Below are 16,460 nucleotides of genomic sequence, written 5' to 3'. Positions count from 1 at the left end.
TGCTCAAGAGGTATATGTGTTAATTAAGCATAATGATTATGGTTCTAGATTGCAGGAAAAAGCGGTTTCAGGTGTTTGAAAAATGCTAAATTCGCCAACTTCCAGACGGGGGACCTAGTCCACCTCCGAACCACCTGCCAGCCATCCTCACTTTGTTCCCCCTCATATTTTTGGGGTGCATGACGCCCCTATAAACAAGAATTGTGAAAAGTGGAATCCTCGTGTGTGCAAGCAAGAAGGCGCTCAACCATTTCCACACACTTTTTTGTTGACATGGGCCATAGAGGGTACGAGTTTGTTAAACACATGGCATTTAGCAAAACAGTCTTCTTAGTCACAGTGCAATTCTGCTAATGCTGACAGTGATAGTACGGACTTAAACTAAAAATCAAAATGAAGTGAGGGGAAAAAGAGACCTAAAAGGCAAGAAATTCTCTCAAACTTTAAAAATGTGGAACTGATAGGCAATGTAACTTTAAAAGGTTTTATGAAGCTTTCATAAACACTAAGGCTTCCATACGGTAGATGCTTTAGAAATCATTTATTAGCAAAGACCATTCTGTATATGTGAAATAAGATCTGTCACATTTGGATAAGCGCTAGATGTTAGAATTTTTTTATATAGTACAATTAGGCTTCTAAATTATTTGTGAAGCACCTACTGTATGTCGCCCTATAATTGGTTCATGAAGGCTTTGTTAAGCTTTTAAAGTTGTTAATTTAAGGTGGGTCCAGAAACACTAAGGATGAGCATGACAGAAACTTAAAGGGGTAATGGTGATTTTTAAAAGGATTTTATTAGCCTGGTCCAGTTACCTGGGATAGATCTGTAATCAAGAACAATTTGAGAGGAACACAAATACTCAGCCCACATTGACACGGTGGTAACAGAGCAAAATGAAAAGACAACATACAGGACATGACTTCTATGAAATGAACGTGAATCATCACTTTAATGGAAAAAAATAATCTTGAAACTAAAACAATCCTTACCCAATAAACACAGGGTTACATGACTGTCTGTCTACAGGAGAATTGCACAGAATCCAATTATAGTTCGACGATCACATACGTACTCTCCTTTACAAACAGATATACACATTACACCAACAGTCACACAATCCTTGCAATATACACCGAACATACAAACCCATTGTCACGCTTTCATTTCATAAATGCTGATTTAGAGAGACAAAAAAAATCTCAGATCTCCATTTGAAATTCAGTCAAAACGACAGGAACATTTTGTTGTTGTTGGAGGCAGTTTGTGATGTATAACAAGACAGGAGAGATGACAGCTGACCTACATCAGCTGATGTAGTGCTAAATGAAGCCAAGAGGAGATCAGAACCCACTGGAGCCTACAGGTTACACCAGAAACACCGTTTGTGTCCCCTATGGGGTCTAGGCTTACCCAAAACTGCATATAGTACCACACCATAACCTGCAGAGGGACCAAATTAGGGCTGATACAGTCCTGATTATCCTTCATTCACAGGTAACATATACTGTGTGTGTGATCTCAAATGACACGTCTTGTTCATTTTTGTCCTTCTCGGTTTATTTCTCAGATTGTGGATAGTCCGCTAAGTGTCTGTTAGACAGTTTTTCTACTCGTTCACTCGTTCTTTCACTCACTTGCACGCTCTTCTCTCAAACACACACACACACACCTCACTAATGGTAAAGCAGCAGGTTAGCTTATTCATAGTTCAACTTGTTTGTACAAATCATTGTCAAAATGAAAGTAATTAGCGATAAACAACATTCATACATATTAAATTGTCATTCATTTTCGTTTATTTTTTTCTCTCCACACAATGCGAATCCAGGGTAATGCTAAACAGAGTATAAAGTCCTTCATTTTTTCCAATATTATTAATCAAGATAATCATGTACAACGGTATTACGCTATTTTCATTCCTCCTCTCGTACTGAAATAGGAAATAAGGCAAGTAAAAAAAAAAGAGTTGAGTTCTCATTTCTGCTCGCGAAGGCTGAAGCGATTCACTCAGCACATGTCAAAAGTAGTGGTGTAAAAAAAACATCCAGATGTCTACAGCTGGAGACGGGCGGAGCCCTTTATACCGCTCTGACTGACAGGCATGGCAGCCAGTCAAGAGTGCTTGAGCCCTCGGCGGACCCGCCCAATACAGTACCTCCCAGTACTTGACTGGCGAATGAAAACTGGGGGAGCAGAGTGGTTCGGGTGCGCCCTACATTCATGAGAGAGCAGTTTGCTAAGTCGGATTTCTTTCAGCTTGGGTTCTTCTGTCCCATCTGCACGGAAAAGCAGCGGACAGGAGGAGAAAGAGTCCTGGAATTAAAGAAGAAAGGTCAGATGAAATGAAAAGAAGAGAGAGAGAAAAAGAGGGAGATTGCAGGTCTGTTCCCCCCATGTTCTGTTCAGAGAGCTGCGGCAGTATGTGAGATGTACTCTCTCACGCTCACCACCGAGTGTTTAAGGTCACAATGGATGACTGTGGACGGGGTTAGTAAAGGGGAGGCAGTGGGAAGGCAGGTAGGGTCAGGGGGAGAAGGGAAGGCAGTAGGAGGCTGGGGGAGCCAGGCCCTGGGGGTGATAGGCCCAGTACAGTGGGAAGAAGCCTTGTTCATTCCAGTCCTATCACAACATTATTATTATTATTTTACAATCTAGGTAGATCAGGCTGGGGGGGGGGTCAGAGGCCCCCTACGGGGTGTAGTGTGTGACAGACAGAGCCCTATGAATGGCTTTAATAGTAGTGATTATCTGTAGCTTGCCCCCTTGTCACATGACATGTACCAATGTCCCCCATACACAGAGCTGATAAGGGTCATATTCATTAGTGCACACCGTAGCAAAACATTTGCAACGAAAAACAAGCGTTTCTCATTGGACACATTCAGGTAGTCCCTCCCTGTTTTGGTCCGTTTGCTTCCCAGTGAATACGACCCAGGTTGGTCTTAAAGGGGCAGAGACCATCCGGTTGGACAGGCGGTTTGTATAGGCACCAGTGTCATTTATTCCTTTCAGATCCCTCCGGCGGTCTAACTGACCAGCCTACTGAGCTAAAGCAGTCTCCAAATCTACAGCCAACACTGGACCAAACCAATATAAGAGAAAGGAGGGGGTTGACTGGGGGAAGAGGGGCCCCTGATTTAGATATGTCCACCTCCTTCCTCCCCCCGCCCATCACCACCTCCATCATTGAGATGTTGTCATTATTATTTGGGGGTCCCCAGCTTCTTGGGGGTCCCCGGGCGCTTGCTCTGCCACAGGTGCCCGGGGATGGTGAAGGCATCAACGCTCATGGACATGGTCTTGGATGGGATGGTGGTGAACTGTTTGCGGTCCGAACTATACTTGTAGATGGACTCCACCATGGCAGGGCTGATGACACGAGGCCCGATGCCCGTTAAGCGCACCATCTCCTCGGTCTCTGGGTTCATGATGTAGATGGCCCGGAACTGACAGCTGGAGTCACGGAAGAGGATGAGGAAGTGGTTGGCCTGGCACTTATCCATCTCCTGAACCATAGAAGGAGAGGGGAAGATAAAACAATGTTAAAAACACTTTAACAATGACAATTCAACAAATTCAATACAAATACACATTAGAAAGAGTGAGAGCGCTTTGCCAATGTTAACATATGTTTCCCATGCCAATAAAGCATTGAATTTAATTGAATTGAGAGAGAGGGGCAGAGAGAAAGAGTCCCCAAAGCAAGCTGGTCCTGGGGCTCTGTTCACAAACAGAGCCCCAGGACAGCAACATAATTAGACCCAACCAAATCATGAGAAAACCAAAAAATTATTACTTGACATATTGGAAAGAATGAACAAAAAAGATGAGCAAACTACAATGCCATTTGGCCCTGACCACTGTGACTGACCAAAATGAAGGAAAGCTTTGACTATGTACAGACTCAGTAAGCATAGCCTTGCTATTGAGAAAGGTTGCCGTAGGCTGACCTGGCTCTCAAAAGAAGACAGGCTATGTGCATACTGCCCACAAAATTAGGTGGAAACTGAGCTGCACTTCCTAACCTCCTGCCAAATGTATGACCATATTAGAGAGACATATTTCCCTCAGACTACACAGACCCACAAAGAATACGAAAACAAATCCAATTTTGATAAACTCCCATATCTATTGGGTGGAGTGTGCAATCACAGCAGCAAGATGTGTGAACTGTTGCCACAAGAAAAGTGCAACCAATGAAGAACAAATATCATTGTAAATACAACCAATATTGATTTTTACTTACTTTCCCTTTTGTACTTTAACTATTTGCACATCGTTACAGCACTGTATATAGACATAATGACATTTGAAATGTCTATTATTTTGGAACTGTAATATTTACTGTTCACCTTTTATTGTTTATTTCACTTTTGTAAACATATGTTTCCCATGCCAATAAAGCCCTTTGAATTGAATTGAGAGAGAGGAGGTAAACGGGATATGAACAGTGGCAGTAGGGAGGCTCCAACCAGGTAGACTCTGACAGCCAGTCCAGCCAGCGGAGCAGAGAGGGGGTTAGCAAGGTTGTTGATTTATAGGGCTCTAACAGGGGTTGATTGCATCCCAAATGGCACCCCTATTCCCTAAGTGCACTATAATGGATTATGGCGGTGCCATTTGGGATGCACACATTGATTTAAAAGGATCTAGGGGGAGTTGTTGATTTAAAGATTTCTGACCTCTACAATCTTGTTTTTCTGCGGTTCGTTGACCTTGCCGGCAAGGCAGCAGCGGGAGATGGCGTTGTGGATGATGAACTTGTTGGACTTGAAGCTGGGCTCCTTGTACAGCTTGGGCCCTGGAAGCCAACACAAATCAACACCAAAACACAATCAATACAAATAACATGCCATATATCAAAGACCAAGTACGTTCCAATATGGGCTTTCTATTAATATGTGGTGGATTGGTTCAAACAGACACTTATGATGACATCGTATTCTCAGTATAGGCTCTGTTCCCATATCCACACTAGCATTCCACTTATGATAAAGTAATCTATCGTAAACATAAATGGTAGCGTAGATCTGTCATGATACAAAGGGATGCGTGAGATAACGAGCAGCATTAGTTCTGGTACTTTGGACAAATCACGATTTTGCAGGTCTTCAATATTCGGGCGAGGAGGGAACATTCAAAGAGAGAGCTCTTCGTTCCGGTTCTCTTTCTTAATCGAGCATCTGGCCAATTACACAAGACTTTAGTTCTGGATTAAGTAAGATTATTGATGAATGCTAGTGTGGATATTATTGGAACAGGAATATTGGAAGAGGGTATGTCACAGTCATGGACCCCGAGTGATGGTTAACAGTAAGCAGTAACGTAAGGTAAACGTACCGGTGTATTCTGGAATGGAGGCGGGAGACGAGGCCGTGGAGGCATTCTCCCAGTCCTTCTCTCCGTTCTGATTGGCCATTCGTCCTGGTGACATCAGCCTTGAGGGGGAGTGAGATCGGCTGTAGGGAGGAGAGGAAATTTGTTGTGAAGCATAACAACAAAACAATCTATATACTGGTACATAAAACAGACAGACACTGAATCACACATTTGTTTAAAAAAAAACAGGCCAATAGTGAGGACGGGAGCATAGTTGGGCAGCTACAGGTCCATGTGGGGGGGAAATACAACTCGTTATGGTTAACCATAGCTACCTGTGCGGTACAGTTACCATAGCAGTGCAGTAAAATACAACTTGTTATGATTGACAGTTAGTTACCTGGAAGATTTCCTGACGGTCAGTGTCCCGCTGTTGCCAGTGTCGTTAGCCATTGAGGACAGGTTCATGGAAGAGTGGGAATAGACCTTGTTGAGTTTGGAGCCTAGTGAGTGAGTGAGAGAGAGAGAGTGAGAGAAACACAAACACACAGAAAAAAAACATTAATATGACATCGCAATCTTCTGAGATACGCAGCAACAAAACAAAAAAATGACAATGAACGGCCCAGGACTGACTCAGCAATGGGAGTGCTGGCGGTGGAGTTTATATCTACCCATTAATCCCTTGGTGGGGCTGCGGGAAAGCACAGAGTCATCCCGGAACATGGTCCTGGGTCTCCGCTTCTTCACGCCACGCACCGTGGTGGGCTTCTGCCGCAACACCTTGTCCAGATCCTCCATGATCTTCAGCTGCTGCCGCCGCTCGTATTCCTGCCTGGTGAAGGTGTCTCTCCGCTGGGTCGTGCTATCCGAAGAGGGGGTACCGGGGGTCCGGGGCTGGTCCTCACCACCGCCACTCTTGTCTCCCCAGCCCTCGATGTTAAACCACTCAGGTCGGCTACAGGTATAGAGAGAGGGGGGGGTAACCAATTAATCAATCAAATCAAGAAACATAAGCAGCTCCATCTAGTTGATTCAGAGAGTCGACTATTGGACAATGCAGTACTGTAAGTGGCTTGAAAACACAACGCACATCGCATGCTCTTTCTCGCTCTTCTCCTCCTGCTCCAGTCTGCGTCTCTTCATCTCCTCCGCCCTCTTCTGCTGTTTCTCCATCAGGGCTGCTTTCCTCTGGGCCATTTCGTCCTCCGGCCGCACCTTGTCATCCTGATGGCGGACACAAACGCACACATACAGATACAGGATTAGTCAGGCTTAAACACAAACAAACACACACACAGTCCGACTAACCTTAAAGAAGAAGCCGACCCCTCCCTTCATCTCGGGTTCGGTCACGTCGCTCATGGAGTCGTCCATGACACTCAGGTCATCCTCGTACCCGCGCAAGGCCGATAGAGAAATCTCGATCAGGCTGCTGCGCTTGCCATTAAACACCCCCGCCGCCGGAACATCACTCTCAAACGAGCACTCTGAGGGCGCCCCCGAGCTCCCACAACCCACATGCTCCTTTCTCCCCGAGGCCTGAGATGTGGTGGTATCCAGGTCGATGATGAAGATGCTCTGGTCCTCGTTTGAGCCGGCGTCCGACATGTTGTCATCCAGGGCCAGTGACAGGGCTCGGGGGGTGGGGGTTGGGGCGGAGGAAGGGCTGGGGGCAGAGCTGATGTTGAAGGTGGAAGAGTTCTGGTCCCGGCACTGCCAGGGGGAGGCGCGGCGTAGGTGGGGGATAGTGTCCACATTCTGCGGGGGGGTGAGCACGCGCGACAGGCCCAGCACTTTGAGGTCCTGGGGGCGGGCGTGGTGGTAGTGGGTGGCCTGGTGCTTGGGGCTCTTGGGAGGCACCGACTGGGCCCGGCGCTGGACCTGGGGCGACTTGGATGTTCTGGCGGGACCGGGGGCGTTGCGGCGGGATGATGAGGGGGAAGAGGAGGCAGAGGCGGGGTCACGGGGGGTGGACGCGCGGGACATGCGGGTCGAGGGAGGGGCCGAGGATTTGAGACTAGGCAGGATCACCCAGGACTTGTTGCTGGCGGGAGCGACGGGCTTCTTCCTGATGAGTTGGTTCTGTTGTTCAGAGAGGCGCTGCATGTCGCTCTGCAGGGAGCTTAGTGCCGCGTTCAGCTTTGACACGGCGTTGTTGTAATCCCCCAAGGGCGCTGGCTGATGCCCTACCACCCCGACCTGCTCTCCTCCTGGCCCTGCCGCCCCTGCACCCTTCTCCCTTATGGGTAAGGAGGCCTGCTTGTTGTCCAGGTATGATGAAGGTTTGACGTTCCCCTCCTGCTCCACTGAGGGGCGCCGGTTCTCTTGCTGCTGCGCCTCCTGCTGCTCCTCGTCCTCCACGCGAGCCAGCCTTTCCTCTAACGTCAGCCCCCTGAGGTCCTCCTCTGTGGAGGAGGCGCTGACTTGGCCGCCCTCCTCCTCTCTCTCCCCCTCTCCCTGCTCCTTCTTTAACTGCAGGAAGGCGCTCTTGCCCAGTCTCTGGCGGTGCTTGGCAAAGATGGCCTCAATACGTTTCTTCTGGGCCTCGATGGCCTTCCTCTTCTCATCCAGCCGGGCTCCCAGCTCGGACATCTCGGTGGTCAGTCCAGGGCGCTTACTGGGGCTCTCCTCTGTCGACTTCTGGGGCTGGGCCACCCAGCTGGTCATCGGAGCCATTGCTGCCGGGGCGACGGGTTCGCTGCTGCTGGCGCCGCCACTTTTAGGTGAGTCGCCCACTGTCGACGGTTTCTTCTTGAGCTCAGCAAAACTGGTCATCCTCACGCCACTGTCCGGCGCGTCGTCGTCCCCTCCACGGCCTCTGGTGTGGACAGCAGGCGTGGACTGGGCATTGGGGAGGAGAAGGAGGTCCTCAGAGGCGTCAGAGTCCATGCTCCCGTCCCTCAGCACCGAGTCGTCGTCCCGCGAGCCCTCCGAGGTGTGTCGGGTACGGGAGGAGGGCTGCTCCCTGGGTGCCTGCGTCTTGCCCTCCATGGGGAGGTGGGGGTGGTACATCATCCCAGAGCGGGACGGGGCGGAGCAGCTGAGGGGTATGGGGTTAGGCGGGTGGGAGGGGTGAGTGGCGCGGCCGTTGTGTCTGGCGCTGGCCGGGTCATCGGGCGAGTGCAGGAAGAATCCGTCGGCCGCCCCGTCAGGGTGGAGCCGGGGCTCCATCTTGCCCTCGTTGTGGATGATCTGCAGGGCCTCCTCGATGGTGGGCAGCTCCCCCCCCCCGTCCCCATCCCTCTCTCCCAGGCCGTTCTGCTTCAGCAGCACGGGCACCACAGAGGAGCTCTGGGTGGCCCAGGAGCCTCTGTGGGAGCCGGGGGTGGCGGGAGGCTTGCTGAGCAGGTGGCTAAGGTCCTCTGGGGGGGTGTAGGGCACGCGGGTCACAGTCTGGCCGGGGGCCACGTTGTCAGAGCTGACCGAGCGGGTGATGGCTCCGCCCATCACGACGTCCACGTCTCTGTCCAGGCCGAAGGGAATGCTAAATGACACGGCTGAGGACAGGGGACGACTTGACAGAGATGGAGGGAGACAGGAAGAGAGAGTTTACTTCCTGAATTGACTTAATTGAAATAGAATTGACCCCAACCTCTGTATTGAGATACAACTGAAATATGGAGCTAACAGAGAGCGAGAGAGAGAGCGAGAGAACAACAGTGAGATGGGGCCTACCTGAAAGGCTTCTTGGTCCATGTTCTCCCAGCTCCCTCTACATGAGACATGGAGGCAGACTGAGTCAGAGATCCTGTACGTACACACACACACACACACACACACACACACACACACACACACACACACACACACACACACACACACACACACACACACACACACACACACACACACACACACACACACACACACACACACACACGTCAGAGCATGCAAAGATGCACAAACACCAACAACAACAAAAAAGCACAAAAAAAACTGACAGAAAAAGCTTTATATGGACCCACTGATAAACACATGCAGACCACACAGTTACAAAAGATGCAATGGCATCCTCACCAGACCTGGGTGTAAACTTAACTATCTGTTCTCCCTCAAATACTTTGAGGAGCAATTGACTGAGCATGCCTGCCTGTGGTCGCAGATGAACGGGGTTTGCACTTTCGGGACTATTCCATTGCTTTCATTGTGCCAGGCAAGCTCATCAATCAATCAGTTTTGTATTATATGTACTATGTATAATTATGTTGTTTTGTTGTAAATAAAACAAATACTATTTGAATCCGGATGTTCTGCAGAGAACAGAAGCGTGCCAGACCTAAATGATGGGATGGCGTTGCCCTGCTCTCACCTGGCGCAGACCCTGGCGACACTGGTGAGGAGATGGGCAGGAATGGCTTCTTGAAGATGGAAGGAGAGCCGCTTAAATACAGACAAAAATTTGATTCAAGTTTCAAGGTCAAGTTCATTTGCCATATGTAATAAATACATTGGGAATCTACTCACTCACCAGCTCTCACAATAAACTTTCACTCTAAAGATACCATTCCTGAAATAGATGACTTTATATTTTCTATATTAGTGGTAATGTTAGTGATTAAGACTGTGCGAGCTGCTGTACCTGTTATTGCTCAAACTGGTTGGCTTGAGCGGTACAGAAGCATCTGGAATAAAACAAACGGTCTCATTAGTCAAATATCGACACTGCCATTTAGGCCTACGCAGGAATCACATATAAGACCTGGGCTTGAATGTATCAAGCATCTTAAAAGTAGAAGTGCTTGATATAGGATCAGTTTTGCCTTTATCATCACAATGAATAAGATTATATGGACAGAGAGGATCTGATCCAAGACCAGCACTCCTACTCAGAGTCGCTTTATGAATATAGGCCTAGGGGTGTATTCAGTGAGGCGAAACGCTTTGAATATTGCAGATAGAAAGGTAATAACTAGAGCTGACATAATTCCCTATTCAACTTGACAGACCATCTGTTCTATAGGACACATTTCTATGTGTCAAAGAACCCAGCCACCCCAGTCATAGTCTGTTCTCTCTACTACCGCATGGCAAGCGGTACCGGAGTGCCAAGTCTAGGACAAAAAGGCTTCTCAACAGTTTTTACCCCCAAGCCATAAGACTCCTGAACAGGTAATCAAATGGCTATTTGCATTGTGTGCCCCCCTCCCAAACCCTCGTTTTACACTGCTGCTACTCTCCGTTTATCATATGCACAGTTTAACTATACATTCATGTACATACTACCTTAATTGGGCCGACCAACCAGTGCTCCCGCACATTGGCTAACCGCATTGTGTCCCACCCACCACTCACCAACCCCTCTTTTACACTACTGCTACTCTCTGTTTATCATATATGCATAGTCACTTTAACCATATCTACATGCAAATACTACCTCAATCAGCCTGACTAACCGGTGTCCGTATGTAGCCTCGCTACTGTATATAGCCTGTCTTTTTACTGTTGTTTTATTTCTTTACTCACCTAATACCTTTTTTGCACTATTGGTTAGAGCCTGTAAGTAAGCATTTCACTGTAAGGTGTTGTATTCAGCACACGTGACAAATAAACTGATTTGATTTTAATGTTTTGTAACATTGCATCCTCCTGAACATGGCCCATCAAAACACTTACCAGTGGTGTTCAGTGGCTGAACAAACTCTGGCCTCCGTACCTCAAACCAACCCAGCAGCTCTGCTAGGAAACTCATCATGTTGACCTGAACATACCAGAGAAACAGTTAAAGGGCCCCTGTAATGGCGTTTCGATCTCCATAACAAATCATTCCTGGGTATCAATAAAGTTATATGCTCTAATAGTTTTATTACAAAAATGGCATCCAGCCCCAGTTCGCCAAACACTCAGTGACATATATTTAGCCATATATTTCTAAATACATGGCTCTGAGGGCAAGACAATGTGTAGATCAGAGTTCTGGAGCGCTACCATCCTGTAGGTTTGTACTACAACCTTAGTCTAGCACACCTAATAATAAGCCAAATTAAAATCAGGTTAGTTACAACTGGGGTTGAAGCAAAAACCTACAGGAAGGTAACTCTCCAGGAAAAGGGTTGATGTAGATGTGGCTATATGGGCCTACAATAAGGTGGGGGTGTAGTACCTGGAGCGCCTGTGGGGTGTAGAGCAGGTCCTCCAACACCAGGGGGCAGCAGCTCTTCAGACAGCTGTCACAGAACTCTCGGATCAGCTGCAGGTTGTACAGGCTGTCTGCCACCGCCATGGACTCCTTCATACACACATCTGAAGAAGAAAACAAGGATTACTTTATTATCCACGGGTGACAAATGGAAATTCGACTTCCGCTTTATCCCAACCCCTCCGAAAGTCACACATACAGGTTGGATAGGCTAGGGCACAGGGAAGCCATATTGCGACACCAATTTAACACAGGAACGGTACAATGAGCAGCTAGTCAGGTCATGGAGTCTAAACATCTAACACAGGACAATGAGAGGGTAGTACAGTAAGTGTTATGATACACTGCACACAGTATGTTACTGTATTAAAGGTAGTGTGGTTTAAACCTAATTGGAACCTTGTGTGACATAGTAAGCTAGGCTTTTTAGACAAACCCCCAGGCATGTGCTATATTATATTAGACAACTGTACACTAGTCCAGTGTTTTTAATTTGTATTTGCATATCAAATACTGTCAAGTTCATTTTTATCATGTGGTTTTATGTATGTACGTACCCTCTAGTCGCAACAGGCTGGGGCAGTAATAGTGTACAACAGCAGCGATGGCACAACCGTTGGAGAGGTCTTTGACTTCAGTCACCACCGGAAACGTAGGCTTCTGTTTAGACAGCGTCTTATCTTTTCTGTAGCGGATCTTAGATGGGGTGTGTGTGTGTGTGTGAGAGAGAGAGGAGAGAAAAGAGGGACATCAATTGAGGGAGTATGGGAGAGTTAGGGAGATGTCCAGGCTGTACAGTTCAATGCGAGTTCAATGCAATACCTTTGATGTTTTCATTTGGAGAGCTCGTTCAAGGCCAATGTTCTTAAAAAACACAGGTGGACATACAGCGCAAACAGTACACACACATACAAACACCACCCATCAGACTCGAGGATAACGTGACCAACAATGTGCTCCTAGAGAAAAGAGAGAATAAAAGGGATGGAGGTGGAGAGAGAACAGATAACATGCCATGGAAGTGGAGAAGAGAAAGGTGCAGCCAACCAGTCAGCCAGACACCAGAAGCCATGGGGAGAGAGAGAATGGCTGCGTCCAAAATGGCACCCTACTCCCTATATAGTGCACTACTCTTGACTAGGGCCATGTTCAAAAGGGAATAGGGTGCCATTTTGGATGCAACCCTAGAATGAGTCCAGAGACAGCGAGGGCTTTGTCAGTGGAAAGTAGGCCAGGAGAGAGAGTCATCGGTGGAAGATATTTAACCCAACCTGACGAAGGTGAGACTATTCAGGTATTAGACAACGACCTCCCTCACACAAGGTCCTTTTTAAGACAGAGCCGACCAGAGGGAATGGTTTCTAGAATGAACGTTTTTTCACATTTCCAGAGCCCTGAGTGGATTACATGTGATTTACATCCAACAACACCCTACCCTTCTCTGCCACCCCCTGTGACATCAGCCCAAGGAAATGTACAGACAAGCAGTATGCCTGCATTATTATATTGTTCCAACAGGGGGAGAGGCAGAGAGAGAAAAACAGAACAGACCTTTAATTTGAAAATCTAATAGAGAAAATATGAAGATGGAGAGAAAGACAAGAAATGACACATCAGAGAAGAAAGAGGAGGAACTTACAGGAACAAGTTTCCAGTACCAGTGAGTGGGACACTGTCAGAGAGGAGGAAAGAGTGAAGGAAAGGAGGTCGGAGAAAGAGGAAAGTGGGGAAGGAGAAGACAGGAGGAGAGAAGAGTGTCGGTATTAAGGTTACTTTAGTAGGATAGTTAAGAGGGAAAAAAACAGTTTTGAAGAGGATATATATATATATATATATATATATATATATATATATATATATATATATATATATATATATATATATATATATATATATATATATATATACTGCTCAAAAAAATAAAGGGAACACTAAAATAACACATCCTAGATCTGAATGAATGAAATAATCTTATTAAATACTTTTATCTTTACATAGTTGAATGTGCTGACAACAAAATCACACAAAAATAATCAATGGAAATCCAATTTATCAACCCATGGAGGTCTGGATTTGGAGTCACACTCAAAATTAAAGTGGAAAACCACACTACAGGCTGATCCAACTTTGATGTAATGTCATTAAAACAAGTAAAAATGAGGCTCAGTAGTGTGTGTGGCCTCCACGTGCCTGTATGACCGCCCTACAACGCCTGGGCATGCTCCTGATGAGATGGCGGATGGTCTCCTGAGGGATCTCCTCCCAGACCTGGACTAAAGCATCCGCCAACTCCTGGACAGTCTGTGGTGCAACGTGGCGTTGGTGGATGGAGCGAGACATGATGTCCCAGATGTGCTCAATTGGATTCAGGTCTGGGGAACGGGCAGGCCAGTCCATAGCATCAATGCCTTCCTCTTGCAGGAACTGCTGACACACTCCAGCCACATGAGGTCTAGCATTGTCTTGCATTAGGAGGAACCCAGGGCCATGTGCACCAGCATATGGTCTCACAAGGGGTCTGAGGATCTCATCTCGGTACCTAATGGCAGTCAGGCTACCTCTGGCGAGCACATGGAGGGCTGTGCGGCCCCCCCAAAGAAATGCCACCCCACACCATGACTGACCCACCGCCAAACCGGTCATGCTGGAGGATGTTGCAGGCAGCAGAACGTTCTCCACGGCGTCTCCAGACTGTCACGTCGGTCACATGTGCTCAGTGTGAACCTGCTTTCATCTGTGAAGAGCACAGGGCGCCAGTGGCGAATTTGCCAATCTTGGTGTTCTCTGGCAAATGCCAAACGTCCTGCACGGTGTTGGGCTGTAAGCACAACCCCCACCTGTGGACGTCGGGCCCTCATACCACCCTCATGGAGTCTGTTTCTGACCGTTTGAGCAGACACATGCACATTTGTGGCCTGCTGGAGGTCATTTTGCAGGGCTCTGGCAGTGCTCCTCCTGCTCCTCCTTACACAAAGGTGGAGGTAGCGGTCCTGCTGCTGGGTTGTTGCCCTCCTACGGCCTCCTCCATGTCTCCTGATGTACTGGCCTGTCTCCTGGTAGCGCCTCCATGCTCTGGACACTCCGCTGACAGACACAGCAAACCTTCTTACCACAGCTCGCATTGATGTGCCATCCTTGATGAGCTGCACTACCTGAGCCACTTGTGTGGGTTGTAGACTCCGTCTCATGCTACCACTAGAGTGAAAGCACCGCCAGCATTCAAAAGTGACCAAAACATCAGCCAGGAAGCATAAGAACTGAGAAGTGGTCTGTGGTCACCACCTGCCGAACCACTGCTTTATTGGGGGTGTCTTGCTAATTGCCTATAATTTCCACCTGTTGTCTATTCCATTTGCACAACAGCATGTGAAATTTATTGTCAATCAGTGTTGCTTCCTAAGTGGACAGTTTGATTTCACAGAAGTGTGATTGACTTGGAGTTACATTGTGTTGTTTAAGTGTTCCCTTTATTTTTTGGAGCAGTGTATATATTATATATAGCCTAAAAATCATACAACCAGTTATTCTGGCTATCATGGCTAGAAGAGACCTCAGTTACTTTGAAAAGGGGGTCTCAAAGGAGAATAGGGGGTTTAAAGGGTGTGTGTGTGTGTGTGTGTGTGTGTGTGTGTGTGTGTGTGTGTGTGTGTGTGTGTGTGTGTGTGTGTGTGTGCACGTCTCAGTGACCAGATCTCAACCCAATTGAACACTTATGGGAGATTCTGAAGCGGTGCCTGAGACAGCGTTTTCCACCACCATCACCAAATTATGGAATTTCTCATGAAAGAATGGTGTCGCATCCCTCCAAACGTCTACGATCTATGCCAAGGCGCATTGAAGCTGTTTTGGCGGTTTGTGGTGGCCCAACACCGTGTTTCCTTTATTTTGGTAGTTACCTGTATAAGCACCAGGGTACTAGGGAGATTGCATGTATAGTGTGTGCGTAGGAGACTATAAACTTAATGTTCACAATAAAATATACATATCTTACAAGCACACTGTATAAAGCATGCTTGTTCACAGGACATTTTTTTGTTTTTTCAATTTAAAAAGTTAAGTTCTTGTTTTTCCATCAACCAACAAAACACATTCACAGATGTGACAGACTTAAAAAATAAATAATATAACAATAATAAAAAAAGATTAAAAAAAATTAAAAAAACTTGCCGCAGCACTATCAAGGTTCTTATTAGCCATTTCCAGCCTTAGCTGAGACGACAAGCAAGTAATTCGATTTTACAGCACCTTACACAACATGCATCTGCTCATTTCCCTAATCACCCAAAGATTTAAGTTGACATGACTCAGGGCTTTTGGCAAGTCTGGGTTGCATACTATAGGCGAGTGAGAACATATTTGGGAAGAAATGCAGAGGTACTTCTTACAGTCACTCCACGCTGGAAGGTTTTGGCTATGTTGCCCACTTCACAAGTTATTAATTGCAATATTCATATGTGAATACAATTGAATATAATTGAGTTTAGGGGCAATAAACCACAGGATTGGGCTTCTATCTGAATCCACGTTGAGACTTGTCTGTTTGTGATCCATGTTAGCATGTTGCGGATTTGGGCATACCAGTAGTACAATTGAAGGGAGGGAAGGGCAAGACCACCCTTAGATTCAGGTTTCAATAGAGTGGAGAACTTGATCCTAGGATTTCTATTGCCCCATATAAATTTGGTGATGCTTTGGTTAGTTGATTTGAAAAAGGAAACTGGGAGTTAGCATGGGAGCATCTGAAATAAATAGTTCAATCTAGGGAGGATGTTCATACGGATGACATTAATTCTTCCGACTAAGCTAATTGGGAGAGAGATTCAGGGTTTGGAGATCGTTCTTGATTCGATCCAGGAGTGGAAGATAATTTTCCTTGAAAAGGCTATTCAGATTTGGTGTTTTGAAGATCAAGGTATTGAAACCCCTGTGTCTTCCATTGGAACAGACAGAGTGTCTTCATAGAGCTGGTAAGTGTAAAATTGAGAGGGCAAACAGTGG

The 16,460-nt window shown here is 46.8% G+C and overlaps 1 protein-coding gene across 4 annotated transcripts in view; it reads right to left on the bottom strand.

The window, feature by feature from the left end:
• Positions 1-778: 778 nt before the first annotated feature.
• The window catches only part of LOC106607545 (calmodulin-regulated spectrin-associated protein 3), a 57,421-nt gene continuing 41,739 nt past the window's right edge, over positions 779-16,460 (bottom strand). For 2 of the 4 annotated variants that reach the window (XM_014204578.2, XM_045720680.1), the window contains exons 5-18: positions 13,102-13,134; positions 12,020-12,158; positions 11,427-11,566; positions 10,940-11,024; positions 9,906-9,948; positions 9,636-9,706; positions 9,002-9,074; positions 6,635-8,840; positions 6,417-6,550; positions 5,998-6,281; positions 5,724-5,826; positions 5,345-5,463; positions 4,687-4,805; positions 779-3,510 (exon numbers count right to left, since the gene is read on the bottom strand). In XM_014204578.2, the coding sequence (XP_014060053.2) occupies positions 3,208-3,510; positions 4,687-4,805; positions 5,345-5,463; positions 5,724-5,826; positions 5,998-6,281; positions 6,417-6,550; positions 6,635-8,840; positions 9,002-9,074; positions 9,636-9,706; positions 9,906-9,948; positions 10,940-11,024; positions 11,427-11,566; positions 12,020-12,158; positions 13,102-13,134 (3,852 nt within the window). In that variant the 3' untranslated portion in view covers positions 779-3,207. The remainder of the gene's footprint in view (positions 3,511-4,686; positions 4,806-5,344; positions 5,464-5,723; positions 5,827-5,997; positions 6,282-6,416; positions 6,551-6,634; positions 8,841-9,001; positions 9,075-9,635; positions 9,707-9,905; positions 9,949-10,939; positions 11,025-11,426; positions 11,567-12,019; positions 12,159-13,101; positions 13,135-16,460) is intronic. The other 2 variants (XM_014204581.2, XM_014204580.2) reach the window with 2 other exon arrangements.

Source organism: Salmo salar, chromosome ssa06, assembly GCF_905237065.1.
Source record: "Salmo salar chromosome ssa06, Ssal_v3.1, whole genome shotgun sequence".
NCBI classification, from domain to species: Eukaryota; Metazoa; Chordata; class Actinopteri; order Salmoniformes; family Salmonidae; genus Salmo; species Salmo salar.
The sequence above is the reverse complement of the archived record's forward strand: the minus strand, read 5'-3'. Positions and strand labels throughout refer to the sequence as shown.